The 21,797-nt window shown below is 43.2% G+C and overlaps 1 protein-coding gene across 1 annotated transcript in view; it reads left to right on the plus strand.

Annotated features, from left to right (window-relative positions):
- The window catches only part of ANK3 (ankyrin 3), a 906,473-nt gene that overhangs the window by 148,881 nt on the left and 735,795 nt on the right, over positions 1-21,797 (plus strand). The window contains exon 2 of the mRNA XM_077454076.1: positions 16,790-16,825. Within this exon, the coding sequence (XP_077310202.1) occupies positions 16,790-16,825 (36 nt within the window). The remainder of the gene's footprint in view (positions 1-16,789; positions 16,826-21,797) is intronic.

Consider the following 21,797-nt stretch of genomic DNA (forward strand, 5'->3'; position numbering starts at 1 on the left):
AAGCGACCATGAACAATAACTGAATGAATTACACACATGAGAATTAGTAAATGGATGCAACAATACAGCAGACTGTGAAGTGGTAGGTAACGGAGAACTAAAAATATGGTAAACAAGTTTGACTCTAGTGCCGCGTACACACTACCGGACTTTCCGGCAAACTAGGTCCAACGGTTTTCCTGGCGGACTTTCGGCGGAGTTCTAACGGACTTTCCGAACGAACGGACTTGGCCACACATGAATGAACTAAGTCCGTCCGAAAGTCCATTAGTTTTGAACGTGACGATGTAAATGGGACTGAAAAAGGAAGTTCAATAGCCAATAGCTTCCCTTGCGTCGTATTTGGTCCGTCAGATCAGCATACAGAAAAACGGTTTTCCCGATAGGAATTGAGTCCGTCGGACAGATTTGAAACATTTTCTATTTCTAGGTCTGTCGGATTTTTTAAATGAAAAACGATTTGATTAGCCCACACACGATCGGATTGTCAGACAGACTGATTTAGTCGGACCTAGTCTGCCGGAAAGTCAGTTCGTGTATACGCGCCGTCACTGTTAGCGGACAGTCTGATAGAACAAAGGTGAACATATGGGATATGAGATACCTGATCCAACACTGGGGGACTTTGCAGGTGTGGAATAAAAGTTTACATTTAGTCTAGGTTCACACATGTCCGGTGCAAATTGGCCCTCAGTTTTCACTGCAGATTTCCAAAGCAGCTGTTCAGCAGTTCAGCTGCAATTTAGATACAGTTTAGATTTTGGAGCCGGCAGCCAGAGGCGTCTTTAACATAACGTCTTTATGGACCTTGCTTTGTGCATTGGTCCAAATCATTTAGTGGAGGGGGGATTATGGTATGGAGTTGCTTTTCAGGGGTTGGGGTTGGCCCCTTAGTTCCAGTGAACGTAACTCTTAAGGCACTAGCATGCCAAGACATTTTGGACAATTAAATTTTCCCATCTTTGTGGGAACAGTTTGGGAATGGCCCTTTCCTGTTCCAACATGGTTGCACACCAGTACACAAAGAAAAGTCCATAAAGACATGGATGAGCCTGTTTGGGTGGAGGAACTTAGCTGGCCTGCACAGAGTCCTGACCTAAAACTGATAGAACACCTTTGGGAAGAATTAGACCGGAGATTGCAAGCCGGGCCTTTTTGTCCACATCAGTGCCTGACCGCACAAATACGCTTCTGGAAGAATGGTGAAACATTCCCATAGACACACTCCTAAACCTTGTGGACAGCCTTCCCAGAAGAGTTGAAGCTGTTGTTCCTGCAAAGGGAGGGCCAACTCAATATCGAACCCTACAGACTAATGTGGGCCATACACACACAGAATTTGGGCTGTTTGCAGATTGAATGATTATTCGTCGGTCGAAAGCAAATTGGACACTTACTGACAGAATAAACTAATTTACATGATATTTTCCATGATCGTACTGAACGTTGAATAACAACAACAAAAAAAAAACTTAGTTAGGTCCATATATATTTGGACAGGGGCATAATTTAAAAAAAAATTCAGGTATTTACCAAAACATATTTAAGCTATACTTTTATAATGGATATGAGCTGATGTACACCCAAATTGGAGGAAGGGTTTAGGAATGACAGCTCTTAAGAATTGGCACGCCCCCTCCCCCACTTTTTCAAGGGGCCAAAAGTAATTGGACAATTGAATCAAAAGCCATTTCATGGCCAGGTGTGGGCTACTCCTTTGTTATTTCTTCATCAATTAAGCAGGTAAAAGGTCTGCAGTTGATTCTAAGGCCGCATACACACGGGCGGATTGTCTGCCCAACTAAGTTCGTCAGACAATCCGACAGACAGTCCGTTCAACTTTTGAATGAACGGACTTGACCACCCACGATGAACAGACAGTCCGCTGAAAACTTGCGCGATGACGTGTACAGCACGTACGACGGGACTAGAAAAACGACGTCCAATACACTGCAATGCAACCTTCGGCTGTGTAAATCCTTTCTGAGCATGCGCCATACTTAGTCCGTCCAACTTGCCTACACACGAGCGGACTGTCCGCTGAAACCAAGTTTGGACGGACAAAACCAAGTTTGGACGGACAAAATTACGGAAATTCCGAAAGACTAAGTCCGTCAGATTGTCCGCTGAAAAAGTCCGCTGATGCCCACACACGAGCGGATTGTCCGCTGAAACACGGTTCAGCGGACTAAGTTGGGCAGACAATCCGCCCGTGTGTACGCGGCCTAAGGCCTCATACACACGGTCTGAAAATCAGAAGGGGAAAAGTCTGAAGATGAGCTGTCTGCAGATTTTCTGATTGTTAGTTTTGGTGCATTCGACAGATGACTTGACTTTTACAGCAGACAAAAGTTGGAAGTGGAGTCTATAAAATTTTTGTCTGATGTGAACTCCACGTCTGATTTTCAGATGGTCAGTATAGAAATGGTCACACAAAAGTCAAAAGTACAAACACGCATGCTCGGAATCAAGGAATGACTGGGAAGAGTTTGGTCTTGTAAACCAGCGTTCGTAATCTAGCATTAACATTCATGACGCGGCCGTTGATGAAATGTCAAAATTATCATCTTCTTTAATGAGATAATAATGAAGCTGCTTTGCATGTAGTTATGCCAAACGTATTTTAAAAGGCATTTGTTTTGTGTTGAAAATCGCGAATCAACACTCACCAAACTTCTAACATGAAATTAGCAGAAGGGGCCCAAAGGGTGGCGCTTGAGAAATGAAACTCCTCTTTATATACTCTTAGTACGTCACTACATTCATGTTTGTCAAATGACAATTTGCGGAAAGTTAGTATGCTAGACAAAATCCTGCACATGCCCTTTTGACAAAAATCAGACGCTTGTTGTCCAACAATCAGACCGTGTGTATGAGGCTTTAGTGTGGTTTTTGCATTTGGAATCTATTGCTGTGAACCTACATCATGCGTTTAAAGGAGCTGTCCATGCAAGTGAAACAGGCCATTGTAAGGCTTCAAAAACTAAACAAATCAATCAGAGAGATAGCAGCAACATTAGGAGTGGCCAAATCACCAGTTTGGTACATCAGAGGTAAGAAGAATGCACTGCTGACCTTTAGCAATATAAAAAGGCCTGGACGTCCATGGAAGACTATGGTGGTGGATGATCGCAGGATCCTTTCTATGTTAAAGAAAAACCCATTCACAAAATCCAGACAAGTGAAGGACACTTTCCAGAAGTTGGACGTATCATTGTCAAAGTCTACAATCAAGAGAAGACTTCACAAGAAAAATACAGAGGTTTCACAGCAAAGTGCAAACCATAAGCCTGAAGAATAGAAAAGCCAGATTAGACATTGCCAAAAAACTTCTTAAAAAGCCAGACCAGAGATTAATTTGTATCAGAATGACAGGAAGAAAAAAGTCTGGAGATCGCTTGGAACAGCTCATGATCCAAAGCACACAACGTCATCTGAAAAACATGGTGGAGCTTGCAGTGTGATGGCATGGGCATGCATGGCTTTCAGTGGCACTGGGTCATTGGTGTTTATTGATGATGTGACAGAAGACAGAAGCATGATGAATTCTGCAGTGTTTAGAGATGTACTGTCAGCCCAGATTCAGCCAAATGCAGCAAAGTTGATTGGACAGCGCTTCACAGTACAGATGGACAATGATCCAAAACACACTGCAAAAGCAACCCAGGAACCTTTGAAGGAAAAGAAGTGGAATATTCTGCAATGGCCGAGTCAATCACCTGATCTCAACCCAATTGAGCATGCATTTCACTTGCTGAAGGCAAAACTAAAGGCAGAAAGAACTACAAACAAAGAACAATTGAAGACAGCTGAGGTTAGAGCAGAAACATTAGAAAGGAGGAACCCAGTCTTTGGTAATGTAAATGGGTTCCAGACTTTAGGCAGGCATTGCCAGTAAAGGATTCTCAACAAAATATTCAAAATTAATATTTCATTTATGTTTATATTCATTTGGCATTACATTTGAGCCCCTGAAAATTGGTATATAAAAATGGTTGCAGTTCCTAAAATTTGTACTTGATATTTATGTTCAAACCCTTGAATTAAAGCTAAAAGTCTGCACTTCAAATTTATTTGGATTGTTTCGTGTTAATTTTATTCTGGTGGCATGAGTATGAAAATTGTGCCTGTGTCCAAATATACAGTGCTTTGAAAAAGTATTCATACCCCTTGAAATTTTCCACATTTTGTCACGTTGCAACCAAAAACATAAATGTATTTTATAATTGTAAGTGGAAGTAAAATTATAAATGGTTTGCAATTTTTTTTACAAATAAATATGTTAAAAATGTGGCGTTAAATACAGGGTAATCTTAGAAGAATACCTGTTATGCTGCGTACACACGGCCGGACTTTCCGGCAGAAAAGGTCAGACGGAATCATTTCATCAGATATTCCGATCATGTGTGTGCTTCATCTGACTTTTTTTTTCAAAAATTCTGATGGACCTAGAAATAGAACATGTTTTAAATCTTTCTGATGGAATCAATTCAATGCTGGTCAATCTAGGCACTTTTCCATCTAGGTGGCGGGCATCGGGCAGCGGTAGGGATCGGGCATCAGGCAATGACAGGCATCGGCAGGCATTGGGCTCCTGTGTCTTCTCCTCCCCCTCGCTTTCGCCATGCATCTCCTCCCCTCCTGTCCTTTCAGCCAATCGAGTGATGGGTTTCAGACCCAATTCCTGATTGGCTGAGAGGAGGATCAGTGTTACAACGGTGAAAATTCATTCGCTATTGCAACACACCTGGGTAGGCTCTGGACCCAATGCTCTGCGGGTCTTCAAGAAAACACCCCGCCACTGTAATTCATGCACCCGTCATCCTACAAGGGGCCAAGACGCAAGGATGGGGGAGCGGCGCCCATGCACCCTTAATGGATGGACTGCCCCTATGTTACAATGACCCAGTCAAAGTCCAGACCTAAATATAATTGAGAATCTATGGCAAGACTTGAAAATTGCTGTTCACAGACACTCTCCATCCAATCTGACAGAGCTTGAGCTATTTTGCAAAGAAGAACTAAGCCCACAAGTTACCATTGAATGAATATATAAATGTAGCACCTGTACCCCTCTAACATACTCGGCAAACTATTAAATATCCCACGAGTAACAATGGGAGCAACTTTCTCAACAAAGAGTCATGGACGGGCCCATTGTGTCTATCCAAATAGATCATATTGCAGCAAGCTTATGTAGAGCATTGCGAGAGAGGTACGTATGTTTTTCAAACAGAATATATTTATTCACTTCGGATTTCCACTTATCTACTGATGGCAAGTAGAGGATACCTACCTTAAAGCAACCCGTTTTTTTGCAATAAAATAAGATCTTAAAGCTGCAACAGTTAACTTTGAGTCCAATGTATTGGAATCAACATATCCCAGGATACATAAAATAGGGTCAAGGGTTAGAGAAATACCATATATATCATTTAGAGTTGAAATAACCCCCTGGCAGTAGCGTCTAATCTTTGGGCCTCTCCACAGTAAATTTATAAGATTACCATGTGGGTGGCTACATCTAGCACAGTGTGAGTTCTCCCTGCAGCCTATCTTATACAAAAATTCTGGTGTACAATACACTATGCAAAATAAAGAGCTGTGTTACTCTGTGTGATGGAGAAAGTGAAATAATCAGACTATTCTGCAGCACCTCGTCCTAAAGCTCATCGAAGTGGGGACCCAGATCCTCCTTCCCTCTATGCTTACATGGAAGAGGAAACTTAAAGAGGAAGTAAACCCTGATGAGTTTACTTCCTCTTTCATTCCCTGCAAAGGCAAAGCATAATGGACTACTATGCATCGCATATTAGTCCATTATGTGTCACTTACCTGACACAGGAGCCAGCGAAGTTGCCGCTGTCCCCTGTAGTCCGCCGCATCCATCTTGTTGGTGGGGTCTCGTAGCTCCGCCGCTGTCATTCGGCGAAGCCGCGATGACGTCACTCTCGCGCATGCGCACGGGAGCCGACACGAGCGGCAGCTCCGTCGCTGAGAATGCCTCGCTCAGTGCGCCTGCGCGCCGCTGTCTACGGTGCATGCGCCGTAGACAGCGGTGCCCGTTTTCGGGCAAATATCTCCTAAATCATATAGGTTTAGGAGATATTGCTTGAACCTACAGGTAAGCCTTAATCTAGGCTTACCTGTAGGTCAAAGTGGTTTGTAAGGGTTTACAACCACTTTAAGAAGACATTTTGACAACAACTATGTGTATGTCAATGAGATGAGCCCCTTAGTAGTCTCAGCCTGGGCAAGTATATCAAGCAAAGGCATTGAGGCAAAGTAGGTAAATGGACTTAAGCCCTGTGCACGAAGTGGTTCCATTGAAATAAAGCTGAAACAGAGCTGTGATTCCCGCTCTCTCCCAACTTAAAAAAGCCTTTCAGCTGAGAAAGTTCCACCAATGTAGCATTGGACCAAAGTGGAGTATATCTGGTGTATCCAACAATTTCTAAAATAGTTTTAACTGTTTGTCACACCTTATGCATCAGTTTTATTGTAGGATGTGCAGATTGCACTTTAAGAACAATAGGAGTAGCTATCATCTGTAATGGATTTTTACCTTTAAGTAAAAAAGAAAGCATGGTAAAGGAGGACCCCTGAGGTCCATGCCTCCCCCATCCCGCAATATGCTGAAGCTGAGCAGCAAGGAAATACACCGATAGGTTAGGAGCAGACAGAACCCCCCCCCCTCTGCTGTTTAGAATTTTGCAAGAATTCTGATTTAATCCTGGGAGATTTATTTTGCCAGATAACATTTCTAAAGACTGCATTAATCTTCCTAAAATACTTAAGTGGGATCCAACAGGGCGAATTATGTAAAAAGTATAACAGTAGGGGCATTCAGACCATCTTAAGGAGGTTGGTGCTGTCGGCTACAGGTAATGGTAATTTACACCATACAGAGCATTAGTATAATACAAAAGTACAATGAGCGAAGGTTTTGGAGTGAGGCGTAACACCTTCGCTGTACAAAATAAGGCAGAAGAAAACATTTTCATACCCTAGGCCAGTGATGGGGAACCTTGGAACCCCAGATGTTTTGGAACTACATTTCCCATGAGGCCCATGCACTGCAGAGTAGCTGAGCGTCATGGGAAATGTAGTTCCAAAACATCTGGGGTGCCAAGGTTCGCCATCACTGCCCTAGACCGAAATATGTCACACAACAGAATAATTACAGAATAATTACTATCCTAGGATAAATACAAAGAAACAGGATCTACCAGGATGCCCGTTTATCAAGAATAATATACAAGTGAATGTGAGAGATGACATCACTAGGGGAGCTAGGGAGGTGATGGACTCCTTATGGGTAAAGCTCCAAAGGGATGAAACTAAGGGGAAAGTAATACTGGGAGTATGCTATAGCCCCCCTAACCTGAGGGAGCCTATACCATTGGATTAGGGGCAAGGAATGTCATCATAATGGGGGATTTTAATTATCCAGACATAGACTGGGCGGAAGGAACCGTGCAGTAATCTAAGGCTCGCTAGTTCCTAAATGTCTTGCAGGACAATTTCAGGGGTCAGATGGTAGATGTACTCAATCTCTGTATTTGCTAGACCAGTGATTCTCAACTAGGGTTCCTCCAGAGGTTGCTAGGGGTTCATTCAGCATTGGGCAATTTCTGCCTCTCAGATAAGTTCCCACTGACACCACTGATCTTTTTAGCTATCTGTAAGGAGGTAATTCTTCTCAATGACCACAAGTGTAAGGACCATTCTTCCCACTGACCATCACACTGATGTATCATGAGTTGTAGATTTCTAACTTTTAGCAAGGGTTCCCGAGACCGGAGAACTATTTCAAGGGTTCCTCTGTGTTGAAAAGGTTGAGAAAGGCTGTGCTAGACGATACTAAGCTAAGCAGGGCAATAACGTCTCTGCAAGATGTGGAAACCTTGCAAGTAGATCTGAACAAATTAATGGGGTGGGCAACTACATGAAAAATGAGGTTTATGTGTAAAAATGTAAAATAATACATTTGGGTGGCAAAAATATGAATGCAATCTACTCACTGTGGGGGAGAACCACTGGGGGATTGATGATGATAGATGACGATGATAGACTCAGCAATGGCATGCAATGCCAAGCTGCTACTAACAAAGCAAACAGAAGATTGGCATGCATTAAAAAGGGGATTTACTCTACAAGACTCTGGTCCGGCCGTACCTGGAGTATGCTGTCCAGTTCTGGGCACTAGTCCTCAGGGAGGATGTACTGGAAATGGAGTGAGTACAAAGAAGGGCAACAAAGCTAATAAAGGGACTGGAGGATTTTAGTTATGAAGAAAGGTTATGACCACTGAACTTATTCTCTCTGGAGAAGAGACCCTTGAGAGGGGATATGATTTAAATTTACAAATACCGTACTGGTGACCCCACAATAGGGATAAAACTATTCAGTGGAAGGGAGTTTGATAAGACACGCAGCTAATCATTTAAATTAGAAGAAAAGAGGTTTAACCTTAAACTTTGTAGAGGGTTATTTACTGTAAGAGCATCAAAGATGTGGAATTCCCTTCCACAGGCAGTGGTTTTCAGCGGGGAGCATCGGTAGTTTCAAGAAACTATTAGCTAAGCACCTGAACATCCACAACATACAGGGATATACAATGTAATACTGACATAAAATCACACACATAGGTTGGACTTGTGTCTTTTTTCAACCTCACCTACTATGTAACCAATAGGACCCGATGAGTGGAAGCAGATAAGTTGTCAGAAGCCATTTTAAACTGGGACAATATAGAAAAAGATAAATCAGAAAGTGGATCAAGTTGAAGCAGTACAGATTTGCCCCAGTTAATTATAAACCCTGAAAACTTACCAAACTCTGCAATAAGAGACATTGCAGAGGAGAGGGATGTGTCTGTATCAGAGAGAAAAATAAATATATAGTCAGCGTAAAGAGCTATCTTCTCATTGCATTTCCCTATAAAAGCCACGCACTTCTGAGGTCTGTCTTAACAAAATTGTCAATTGCTCTATTGCAGCCGCAAATAGAAGCGGTGACAGAGGGCAGCCCTGTCTCATTCCATGATAAAGTGGAAAGAGAGACGACTGCACACCATTGATCCGGACCGAGGCCCTTGGAGAGGTATACAGCAATTTTACCCAGGTGCCAAAAAACATATCCAAATTTTTTTTAAAACTTCCCACATATAACACCACTCAATACTGTCAAATGCTTTGATTGCATCAAGTAAAAGAAGAACTCTATTATTAGATGCATCAGTTGAAATCTGAATATTTAAGGATATAATGTTAATTGCAGTGGTTAGATTAGGCATAAAGCCTGTTTGATCTGGGTGTATTATTTTAGAAATTACCTTGTTTACTCTATTAGCGAGTACTTTTGCAAGACTCTTTACATTACTGGTAAGCAGTGATATTGGTCTATATAAGTCTGGATATAAAGGATCTTTGTCTTTTTTGGGTATCACCACAATGGTTGCTTCTGTCATGGAAGGAGGGAGAGAACCAGAGGAAAGGGCTTCCTTAAACGTATTTAATAAATCCATCTACATTAGCTGGGCCCATGGTCGAAATCGTCGGTAAGGTTGTGTCCACTAACGGTATGATTGTCCAACAATCTTTCAAGAAGCTGGGATGACATTAAAGTTCATGAGCATGTAACGGCCCAATACTTTTGACAAGTGTGTGTGTGTGTGTGTATTGTATACACATAAATATTTAGCATTTTATTTCTGTTTTAAAGGTGAGGGTTTACATATACTTTAACCACTTCCCGACCAGCGCACGACGATGTACGTCGACAGAATGGCACGGGCAGGCATATTGGCGTACAGGTACGTCCAATATTCAATGCCGCCCTGCCATCGGGAGCGCGCCGCCGGTGGCGCGCTCCCGCGCTGGTCGGGACCCCCGTGAGTCTGGTCGCGGGACCCGCGGACTCGTTCGCCGCGGGCATCCCAGCGATCGTCTCACGGAGCGGCCGAATGGAGGAAATGCCGAGTAAACAGCATTTCTCCATTCTGCCTAGCAACTAGTGACGCTGATCTCTGCTCCATGTGATTGGAGCAGAGATCAGTGTTCACTAAATGAAAGCCCAACCCCCCCACAGTTAGTAACACACCCCTAGGAACACTTAACCCCTACACTGCCACCCACTGCCAGTGTCATTTACACAGGAATCACTGCATTTATATAGCAGTGATTACTGTATAAATGACAATGGTCCCAAAAATGTGTCAAAAATGTCTGATGTGTCCCCCACAATGTCGCAGTCACAATAAAAATCGCTGATCGCCGCCATTACTAGTAAAAAAAAAAATAATAAAAAATTATTAATAAAAATGCTATAAAACTATCCCTATTTTGTAAACGCTATAACTTTTGCGCAAACCAATCAAGTGAGTGAACCAAAAATGCTTATTGCGATTTTTTTTACCAAAAATATGTAGAAGAATACGTATCCGTCTAAACTGAGGGAAAAAAATGTTTTTTTTTATATATTTTTGGGGGATATTTATTATAACAAAAAGTAAAAAATAATGCGTTTTTTTCAAAGTTGTCGCTCTATTTTTGTTTATAGCGCAAAAAATAAAAACCGCAGGGGTGATCAAATACCACCAAAAGAAAGCTCTATTTGTGGCAAAAAAAGGACGTCAATTTTGTTTGGGAGCCACGTCGCACGACCGCGCAATTGTCAGTTAAAGCGACGCAGTGCCGAATCGCAAAAAGTGGTCTGGTCTTTGACCAGCAAATTGGTCCGGTCTGAAAGTGGTTAAAGGGGTTGTAAAGCTTTGTTTTTTATTTTCTAAATAGGTTCCTTTAAGCTAGTGCATTTTTGGTTCACTTACCTTTTCCTTCAGTTTCACTTCTAAATGTTTTTTTTTTCTTTTTCTGAATTTCTCACTTCCTGTTTCTCCTCTGTAAACTTCACACCATCATCCGAGCGGTGTTTAGTCAGCCAGAACAGCTTACAAAACAGCTTACTGAGGAGGAACAGGAAGTGAGAAATTCAGACAAAGAAAACAAAGAAAAAAAAAACATTTAGAAGGGAAATCGAAGGAAAAGGTAAGTGAACCAACAATGCACTAGCTTAAAGGAACCTATTTAGAAATTAAAAAAACAAACCTTTAAAACCCCTTTAATCACTGAAAATTGTGTCTCCAAAACTCTCAGGCCGCGTACACACGCGCGGACTGTTCGCCCAACTTTGTCCGCTGAACAGTGTTTGGGCGGACAGTCCGCTCGTGTGTGGGCTTTCAGCGGACAGTTTCAGCGGACAGTTGGACGGACAAGGTTTTTCGGAAATTCCGTAAAACTGTCCGCTGAAACCTTGTTTCAGCGAACAGTCCGCTCGTGTGTAGGCTTGTTCGTCAAACAAAGTTGCGCGCATGCTCAGAAAGGATTTTCACGCCGAAAGCTATAATGCAGTGTATAGGACGTCGTATTTTTCGTCCCGTCGTACGTGCCGTTCACGTCATCGCGCACGGTTTCAGCAAACTGTTCGTACGTCGTGTGTGGCCATGTCCGTCCATGCTAAGTTTGAGCGGACTGTTTGCCGAAACTGTTGGACGGACAAAGTTGGGCAAACAGTCCGCGTGTGTGTACGCGGCCTCACTATGACTTAAATCCAGTATTACAGTCTTAGCAATCCATTTTGTACATGGAGTTCTATTGAGCTTTGTGGCGTTTTTGTAGGTACATTATGCTCCATCAATAAAAGTTTCTGCCCTGTGGTTAATTTATTTTTTAAGAGATTTTGACATTTTTGTTTTTCAGAGCCAGATTGCTAACTCTTGGCTGGAGAATGCAAAGGCATTTAATTACTATACAGTTACTTAAATGAAGCATCTATTGAATATATGGGACACAGTGCCAGAACAGCAATACAGTGATATCAGGAATTTATACAGCATGTTGGCTGTATCTGATATTGCAGCAGATGAGTTGGGCAGGAGTGGTGTGGATCAATATTCATTTAAAAAATGCCAAATGTTGATGCTGAGTATCTGAGGGGTCTACATGGTAAAACACGTTTACAAGGAAACATAATGTATGTGTATTAAAGGAGTAATCATAAATGTTTAGCTGCTCCAAACTTGACTATTAACTTGATTTATATTTTTTCATTAGCCTCAAAATTACCTTACAATTTCTGTTTGCCTTCCGTTGTAGAACCAACTGCAGTCATTTTCAGCACTCAAGAGTGTTTCTGCATGTTTTCCAAATTAATTTTTATGCCTTTTCCATTTAAGGTTTTGACGCTAGAGAATCATTCCTCTTCCCCTGAAGTGGTTGTAAATATACATACAGTATATATACACAAACATGATGTCATTGATGTAAATTGTCAAAATGTATTAATGTAGAACAACTTGATAATAATATTATTATTTTTTTTTTTATATTATATAGTTTATGTGCATGGTGAATACCACATTTACACATTTTCACTATAGTTCAAACATATTGGATGTGTTTGATTTTATGTGTCTCATTTAGTTTAATGACATACACAGTAGAGCAGCCTTTCTCAACCAGGCTTCTGTGGTACCCTAGAGTTCTTCTAGAGTTTGCTAAGGATTCCTTGAGAAGTAAGTTGTTTTGTGCCTCTTTTCGAAGTGACCATTGCCATGGTCTTCACTTTTTATCTATCTGTAAGGAATGTAGTCCAGACTCCACTCTCTCAGTATAGAGCCCCCTCACTAAGTACAGACCCCACTTCCTCAGTATAGACCCCCCCACTAAGTACAGACCCCCTCCATCAATATAGACCCCCCACTAAGTACAGACCCCCTCCTCCCTGCAGTACATACCCTCTTCCATCAATATAGACCTCCCCCCTCAGTACAGACCCCTCTCTCTCAGTATAGACCCCCCCCCCTCAGTACAGACCCCCTCTGTCAGTATAGATCTCCCTCCAATAGTATAGACCCCCCTCGGTCAGTACAGACCCCCCTCCCTCAGTATAGACCTCCCCCTCAGTACAGACCCCCTCCGTCAGTATAGATCTCCCCCTCAGTACAGACTCCCTTTCCTCGGTATGGACCCCCCACTAAGTACTGACCCCCTCCCTCAGTACAGACACCTCCTCCATCAGTATAGACCTCCCCCTCAGTACAGACCCCCCTACCTCAGTACAGACACCCCCTCAGTGCAGACCTTGCCCTCAGTACAGACCCCCTCCATCAGTTTAGACCCCCTCAATCAGTATAGGCCCCCTCAGTGCAGCCCCCCTCAGTATATAATCCCCCCTCTTAATGCAGACCCCCCTATCAGTATAGACCTCCTCCCACAGTACAGACCCACTTTCCTCAGTATAGACCCTCCACTAAGTACTGGCCCCTTCCCTCAGTACTGACACCCCCTCCATCAGTATAGACCTCCCCCTCATTACAGACACCCTCTCCAGTGCAGAACTCCCCATCAGTATAGACAGCCCCCCTCAGTGCAGACCCCCCATCAGTATAGAATCCCCCTTAGTGCAGACCCCCCATCAGTATAGACACCCCCTCAGTTTAGACCCCCATCAGTATAGAACCCCCCCTCTTAGTGCAGACCCCCCATCAGTATACACTTCCCCCCATCAATGCAGACCCCCCATCAGTATAGACACTCCCCTCCTCAGTGCAGACCCCCTTCAGTATAGATACCCCCCTTCAGTGCAGACCCCCTTCAGTATAGAAACCCCCCTTCAGTGCAGACCCCATCATCAGCCCATCAGTATAGAATCCCCCCTCTTAGTGTAGACACCCCCCATCAGTAAACATTCTCCCCCAGTGCAGACCCCCTCATCAGTGTAGACACTCCCCCCTCAGTGCAGACCCCCCCATCAGTATAGACACTCCCCCCTGCGCCCCCTGCAAATGTTCATCTACATATACGGCAGTAAAGTGTATAGACCTCAGAAAAGCATGGATGGATACACACAACATTGTATGTCCCTCTGGCTCCTCCCCTTCCTGTGTGGATGTAAACAGAGAGAAGGGACTTCCGTCCGCTCCACTGAGGGAGACAGCGAGATCCGAGAGGTGCAGATCATGGCAACGGAGGGTGTTAGTGGTGCTGCCCTGCACGGGTGTCACCTCTCTGGTGGGTGTCACCCGAGTGCCCTCACCCAGCCCCCCCCTAGCGACGCCACTGCAACCAATCTAAGGGGCCTTCTTTACTGACCACCAAAGTAAGGGAGGTCTTCACTGACCACCAAGTGGGCACTTTTCCAGATACTACCATGTGAAGTAACACTATGTTTTGTCCATTATTACAGTAGCAAAGTGTTATACCATGTTAGCCATTAGCAAATGTAGACATTTGGATTGGACCTGAAGAAGAGACCTGCATGTTTTGAAAGCTTGCCCTATAATCTATTTAGTTATATTTTTATATAAAAATAATTTATTGAGAATGATACAAGTTAATAAAGCAAGTTTTAACATTGTATAGGGTTATCAAACTTGAATAAAGGAACTTCTCAGTCATTCATTTGGAATAACGATAGTACAGCTACCATATAGAGAGTAATATGGGACTCTTTTATCAGTAAATATATGTGAAGAATATAATCATAACAATTAATAAATCTGGTATAATTTGCATAAAGGAGAATTAATAATATGTCATATATGAAAGAATTAGACAAAGCCCTTGTACACACGGTCGGAGAATCCGTCGGAATGTGTCCTATCGGACCGTGTCGTTGGATAATCGGACTGTGTGTGCTATGCATCGGACTGATTCCGTCGGAATATCCGTCGGACCCAATTTTCCAACATGTATGGAGTCCTGTGCTTCTTTTGGTCCGTTTCAGGTCCAAATTCAGCCCAAAATTCAGGCAAAAATCAGACCTGAATCAGTGAATGGAGACCCACTTGACTCCTTTTGAGAGCCGCTGCGTTCTCAAGTGTGAGCCCAGCCTGAATGGTGAAGGTACAAATCAGCAACCCTCTGTGTTCAGTGTACACAAAACTTGGGAGATCACAGTTATTACTGTATGTAGCACGGACTACTTCATTGTTTTACAGCATCCCCAACAACCCTCGAGATATCAGATATGCATACTTACATTGAGCCAAGCTGGCCTAATGTATGTAATATAATTCCTAAAATTTAGCTTTAAAACCTGTAAAAGTGATTCTAAGCGAGCTCCTTATTTTGCAAAAATAATCCAAACACCACTCTTAAACCCAGACACCCATCCATTTAAAATTAAAAAAAACAGTTACATTTTCGGCACATTTCAGAAATGTAACACTCCCATTGGTTGTGCTCTCAACCAAATAGGGAAACCACCCAATGGCTGGTGTCATACCTGATCACATGTGCAGCATCATAGCAGTTGTAGATTAAACAGAGGCCAACATGGCAGCTTCCTTGGCTGAAAACAATAGGCAGGTTTACTTCCACTTTAATGGCACAGTAATTCATTTTGAATTAAATAATTTTTACTATGTTTTCTGCCTCCTTGTAACATCCTTCATGAGCTCCCAAAACTTTTATCCCCCTCACTTCTGTTTGTTTGAATTGAGCAGTGCACATTAGTTGGGGTCATGTGCACTGTCCTATGCACACAACAAATATCATAGTCCATATTCTAGCATCCATAGTCACTAGTCCATCGCAAGAGCAAGCAATAGAGGGTGGCTAAGTTCCCAGATAAAGAGGGACCTTGGGGAATGAACACTAGGGTTGCCACCTTTACTTCAAGCTAATCCTGAACACTTTAGTGGCACACAACAGTTTTAATTTTTTTTTAAAAGGGGAATGCTGAGGACTTTAGTGTAAAAGTGAACTTTGATATAAGGGGGTTTCTCCTCACCAAAGCCCCCACTTACTTCAGAGTTGGCAGCATTCCCTCTTAAATCAGGCTTCCCAAAACACTCCTTACATCAGAGTCCGCAGGGCACCACTTACATCTGATTCTCCCTTACCTTAGTGTACTCACTTGCTCGGAGGCAGGAGAGAAAAGGGTGGGGGGAGACTTTAGTCACAGACAGTGAATGGTGAGCTCACTCACCTGAGGATAGAGGGCGAGGCATCCTTCCACAATGTATGCTGGCTGTTGGCTTAAAATTTGAGGGGTGGGGGTGCGAGGGGGAGGGGCATATTGAGCCCTCTCACCCACCTGGTCCCTGTGCCCACCTATACACTTGGTAGCTGTGGTACTCGATTACTTTGGAAGCCACAGTCTGGTTTGAATAATGTATCCGGGTTTCAGGCAGTCTGAAACCCAGACACCTGATTCAAAAGCCAGACTGTCTGGGTGGATCCCAGACGGGTGGCAACCGTAATAGCTACCCTCTGACAGGAAGTTAGATCATGAAAAAAAGCAGTTGGAGTACTCAGGGATTCTCACCTATGCAGCATGAGGGGTTCCAATTTCAGGAAAATATATTACAGAACTATTTGTGTATATGTACAATGTATGGTTTATTTTATAGCCTAAGGACATTTAGGGGGTTATTTACGAAGGCAAATCCACTTTGCACTGCAAGTGCACTTGAAAGTGCACTTGGAAGTGCTGTTACTCCAAATCTAAGAGGTAGATCTGAAATGAGTGAAAGCTCTGCTGATTTTATCATCCAATCACGTGCAAGCTAAAATTCAGTTTTTTATTTTCCTTGCATGTCCCCCTTGGATCTACAGCGACTTTACTTCCAAGTGCACTTTCGGTGCACTTTCAAGTGCACTTGCAGTGCAAAGTGGATTTTGCTTTAGTAAAATAACCCCCTTAGTGTTACTTTAAAATAATTGTGCAGCAGGTACGAGATTTCAGGCTTTCTTACAGTTGTTTTATTTCTTTGGCATTTTAGGTTGACAGGAAGTCATCCCCTCGCAGCCCATCTAAGGTAAGACTTTTAAACAGTTAATTAGTAAACAAGATTTACAGATTTGTCTGTTGTGGCGACTCTTTTTATAAATGAATGTTTTTTGGTTTAAAGAGCTCTCCCTCACACCATGGCCTTTTTTGGCAGCTTTTAGGCAGAGGTGGCCGGTCCATAAGGGGCGCAGCGGCAACCCCCCCCCCAATCTCCATGCGGGGTGCCGGGCGCATAGATTTCTACGAGTTTCTTTTATTTATTTGTAAGTTTATGATTAGAGCCTGGGGCTCTAATTGACTTCAAAAAGGTTGGGCTCACCCACTTGTGACATTAGCAAATCAACATTTTCTGAGGTCTTCCTGCTTCTCCTCCCGGCCAAACAGTACAGGAAGCAGGTCCGTCCGTGTGGTACGTGCAGGGCTAGCGGGTGTTTGTTTGCCGCGCCCCCCCCCCCACTAAAAAAAAATCAAGCACCAGCCGCCACTGCTTTTAGGTGCTTAGAAGGAGGCTCTAAATCCCAACCAGGCACCCTGCAAAAAATGGGCCCAGAAACATCTAATGTACACACTTCATGGGTGCGGCAGTGGAAATGTTATCTATAGTGTTCGGACCACAGCCGCCCTAATATTTTCTAAGGCTTCTTGTGGTAAGAAATTCAGCTGCAGGCAGAAGACTGTATATAAAAACGCAGTTGATGCAATGCCTAAGGCTCTAATTGGCTTCAAATAAGTTGGGCTCACCCGCTTGTGACATTAGCGAATCATTTTCTGATGTCTTTCTGCTTCTCCTCCCGGCCAAGGTCCTAAGACCAGATTGGCCTGGAGGAGAAGCCGTCCATGACCTGGATGCAGTAAGTGCAGGGCTGGCGGGTGTTTGTTTGCCCCCCCCAAAAAAAAAAAATTAAGCACCAGGTGCCACTGCTTTTGGGTGCTTAGAAGGAGGTTCTGAGCCCAACCAGGCTCCCTGCAAAAAATGGGTCTTAAAGCATCTAATGTAAACACTTCATGGGTGTGACAGCTGCAGGCAGAAGACGCAGTGGATGTAAAGGACGATCATCAAATTGTGGTCAGCTGGACTAGTTGGAAATGTTTGCCCATTCTCAGAATAGAACAGGGCATGGAGATGGCTGTCAGCAATATCTGATTGTTGAAGCACACATGAAGGGCAGATTAGAGTAGCAGATCTGAATAGATGGCTTGTCAATATATTGCTTTTGTGTGACTAATAATAAAAATGTCCAGTGTTCGCTTTCTATTGTATGTCACTCAAAGAAATCTTTTCCTTTGGGACACAAATAATCTACAGCTCATGTGTGACTCACAGATGAGTGGGGTGAAGCTGCTTGAGTACTAGTCTGTAATTGTTGCTTACACACTGGGTATTTCCTCTTGGCTGGAATCCGAGGATGGAGCTATGTTTATCTGGCATTGGCAGTTTAGTTGTAATGCTCCCTGCATTAGTTAAGCATCCTTTAAACAAAAAGCAAAAAAATTGTCTGAGGCACATTATGTCTAACCTGCCCACCTGTGTGTGGACAAGTGGCAAGCTTGGGAGACGTCAACACTCATGAGATTGACCTTGACCAGGTACCATTAGGCTTTTTTCACAGGCATATATAAACTGTATAAAAATCTAATTTACATTAAGGAATTGTACATATTCAAATATTTTTGTTATTGGTTTTGCCTTGTAATGATGGGTTCACGTTATGGGCTATGTTTTGGCTGTAGTTTGTTGTGTCATGGCTAACCAATTCCTCAATAATCAAGTCCTCATTTTAAAGGCTTATATGAAAGTTATTGCCATAAAAAAGTGTATTGGGTACTACCCTAGGGGACATGTATCAATGCAAAGAAAGGTTTTAAAAACAATCATTTTTTCAGGAGCAGTGATTTTAATGATGCCTGAAGTGAAACAATAAAAATTCTTTTTTTTTTTATATCATGCCTGGGGGGGTCCCCTTAGTCTGAATGTAAAGTAGCACATATGTACGAGGTGTAGAACATGCCACAGGAATAATGACAAAGGAAAAAATGTAATTTAAATTTGCTTGTGGCTGTAATGTATTGCCAGCTTCCGGCAATACCTCTTCGGGTCTGGTATGGATGTTAAGGGAAACGCCACAGCAAAATTTAAAAAAGAATTGCAGCAGGATCCCCCACAAAATCCATACCAGACCCTTATCAAAGCATGCAGCCTGGCAGGTCAGGGTAGGGGGGACAAGCGAGTGCATGCCCTCACCATGAGGGGCGGCTGGGTGCTTTGCATGTTAATGGGGACAAGGGCCTCCTCCTGACAACCCTGACCAGTGGTTGCCTAGGTCTGCGTGCGGTGGGCTTATCGATATCTGGAAGTCCGACGGACCTGAAAAACTGTGCCTCCATGGGAGGCTTCCCTGTGACTGCTCTCTCGCTCTCTCTCTCTGTCTCGTCAGAATACACTGATCAATAGATTGCAGCCAGCTGATCGACCAACAATTTTCAAACAATCCCTTTTGACAGAATTCAGTTGTTAAATCAACTTCTGCTGAGTAGGAATAGCCATAGACAGATCCATCAATGGACAGCTTAAAGTGTTTGTTACCCTAAAAAAGAAGAAGTATCCTGCCCCTTTAACCACTTAAGCCCTGGAAGGATTTACCCCCTTAATGAGCAGGCCATTTTTTCCTATACGGCACTGTGTATCTTTAACTGACAATTACACGGTCGTTCAATGTTTGTACCCAAACAAAATTGATGTCCTTTTTCCCCTACATATAGAGCTTTCTTTTGGTGGTATTTGACCACCTCTGCTTTTTTTATTTTTTTTTTGTGCTATAAACAAAAAAAGACCGACAATTTTGAAAAAATAAATACATTTTTAAATTTCTGCTATAATACATAAAAAAGAAAAAATGTTTAGGCCAATATGTATTCTTTTACATATTTTTGGTAAAAAAAAAAATCCCAATAAGCGTTTATTGATTGGTTTGCACAAAAGTTTTAGCATCTAAAAAATAGAGGACAGATTTAGGGACTTTTAATTTGTTTTTATTGTTTTTACTGGTAATGGCAGCGATCTGCGATTTTTTAGCAGGACTGCAGCATTGCGGCAGACAAATCTGACCCTAAGTGACACTTTTTGGGGACAAGTGACACCAATAAAGTGATCAGTGCTAAAAAAAAAAATGCACTGATCAATGTATAAATGACACGGGTAGGGAAGGGGTTAACACTAGGGGCGATCAAAGGGTTAACTGTGTTCACTAGGTGTGTTCTAACTGTGTGGGGGATGGGTTTACTGGGACAACACCGAGATTGCTGTTCCTGATAACTAGGAACAGCTGATCTCAGTGTTGTCCCTTGTCAGAACTGGAATTCACCTTGTTTACATAGGCAGATCCCCGTTCTGCCTCTCTGCGGAGCGATCGCGGGTTGCTGGCGTACATAGAGTCTGCCGGACCCACGCGTGCCCACAGTATCTGATGCACAAAACGACATACAGGTATGTCTTTTTGAGCAGCAGGGCCACCCTGCCACAAGTATTTGTACAGTGGGTGGTCCAGAAGTGGTTAAAGCATGAATAACAGCACAGTGTTTGTGCTCTGTAATCTGGCCCTTTCTATCACCTGAAATACCTGGCTGATCCTGCCTGGCTATGCCCTCCCCCCTGTAAACTGACCAAGGTTTATCATGGCTGCTGAGCCCTGACACCATGGTCAGTTTACGGGCCTCCATCATCTGCAGCCCTCCTGTGTCTTCCTCGCCCCCCCCCCCCCTCCCCCGCTGCTGAAATATCTTGGTAATAATCACATAATCCCCTGTCTTTCATAATACTAAGTTACATAGTTAGTCAGGTCCATCCAGTCCAACCATAAAAAAAAAAAATATATCGTACAATCCAATATACCCAATTCTATATCCACAGTTGATCCAGAGGAAGGCAAAAAAAAAAACAGCAGAGCATGCTCCAATTTGCTACAGCAGGGGGGGAAAAAGTTCCTTCCTGATCCCCCAAGAGGCAGTTGGATTTTCCCTGGATCAACTTTACCTATAAATGTTAGTACCAGTTATATTATGTATTTTCGCGCGGGCTCCTGAAGAGCACACGCTATGCATTTTAAGTAAAGTTAAACTTTACCTACGCTGCAGTTTGGTTTGGGTTTATTTGTCTAAATTGTCTAAATTGGACCTCTGCATCAGTCTAACTGGACTGTGAGACATTCAGCCTGGCCACAGGGGGCACTGTCTCTTGTGGCAGGCGTGGAACTATGGTCTGGTTAGGTGCTTGGGTACTTTCTTTCGGAGCCAGGTCAGTGGGAGTGGCCCTCTCGCTGTGCCCTCTGGGAGAGGGTATTTAAGATGCGGATGTCACGTGGTTCGGGGTTCTGGTCTAGTATGATGTGCTGATTACATGGTCCTGATCCTCCTGACCAGCCCCCAGGAAGGCTATGGCCTGGGGTGCGGATCCACCTGACTTTAATGTCTTGGAGCTGGCTAGCCCAAGGCAAGGAAATGAAAGGAGGATTCCAAGGTGGTTGGGTGCTGTCTCTGGTTCGGGAGAGACCCAGTGTACTTCAAACATTCCAGGGGAGGACTCTTTAGAAGAACACCACGTACGGGTTGGTTTTCTTAACAAGAGCCTGGAAGGGCTGAAGTAACCGAAAGAATCAGGTCTTCTGGATATCGCCAAGCAGGCTGAAAGATCCAGGTATCCTACAAGTGTTCTGAAGCTTAGTTTTCCTACATGTTCCGCAACAATGTCTGTGACAATGATTTTGTTCCTGATTAAGAACCTTGTTGGCTGCTGGGCCTTGTGAGAGAGGGACTGTCCAACTTGACTGATCATCCAGCTGCAAATGGCTATTCTCTGGATGCAGTCAAAGTAAGCAAGTTCTTTAACGTTTTTTTGGACTTTGACATTAAGAGTACCTGAACTTCCTTTTCAAACCCTCTGAACCCAAGTTGAAAGACTGTTCAATGGTTTGAGTTTGCAAATAAAATCCATTCAAGTGGATCTA

This window comes from Lithobates pipiens, unplaced genomic scaffold, assembly GCF_037356315.1.
Source record: "Lithobates pipiens isolate NorthernLeopardFrog02 unplaced genomic scaffold, aLitPip1_a1.2 Scaffold_25, whole genome shotgun sequence".
NCBI classification, from domain to species: domain Eukaryota; kingdom Metazoa; phylum Chordata; class Amphibia; order Anura; family Ranidae; genus Lithobates; species Lithobates pipiens.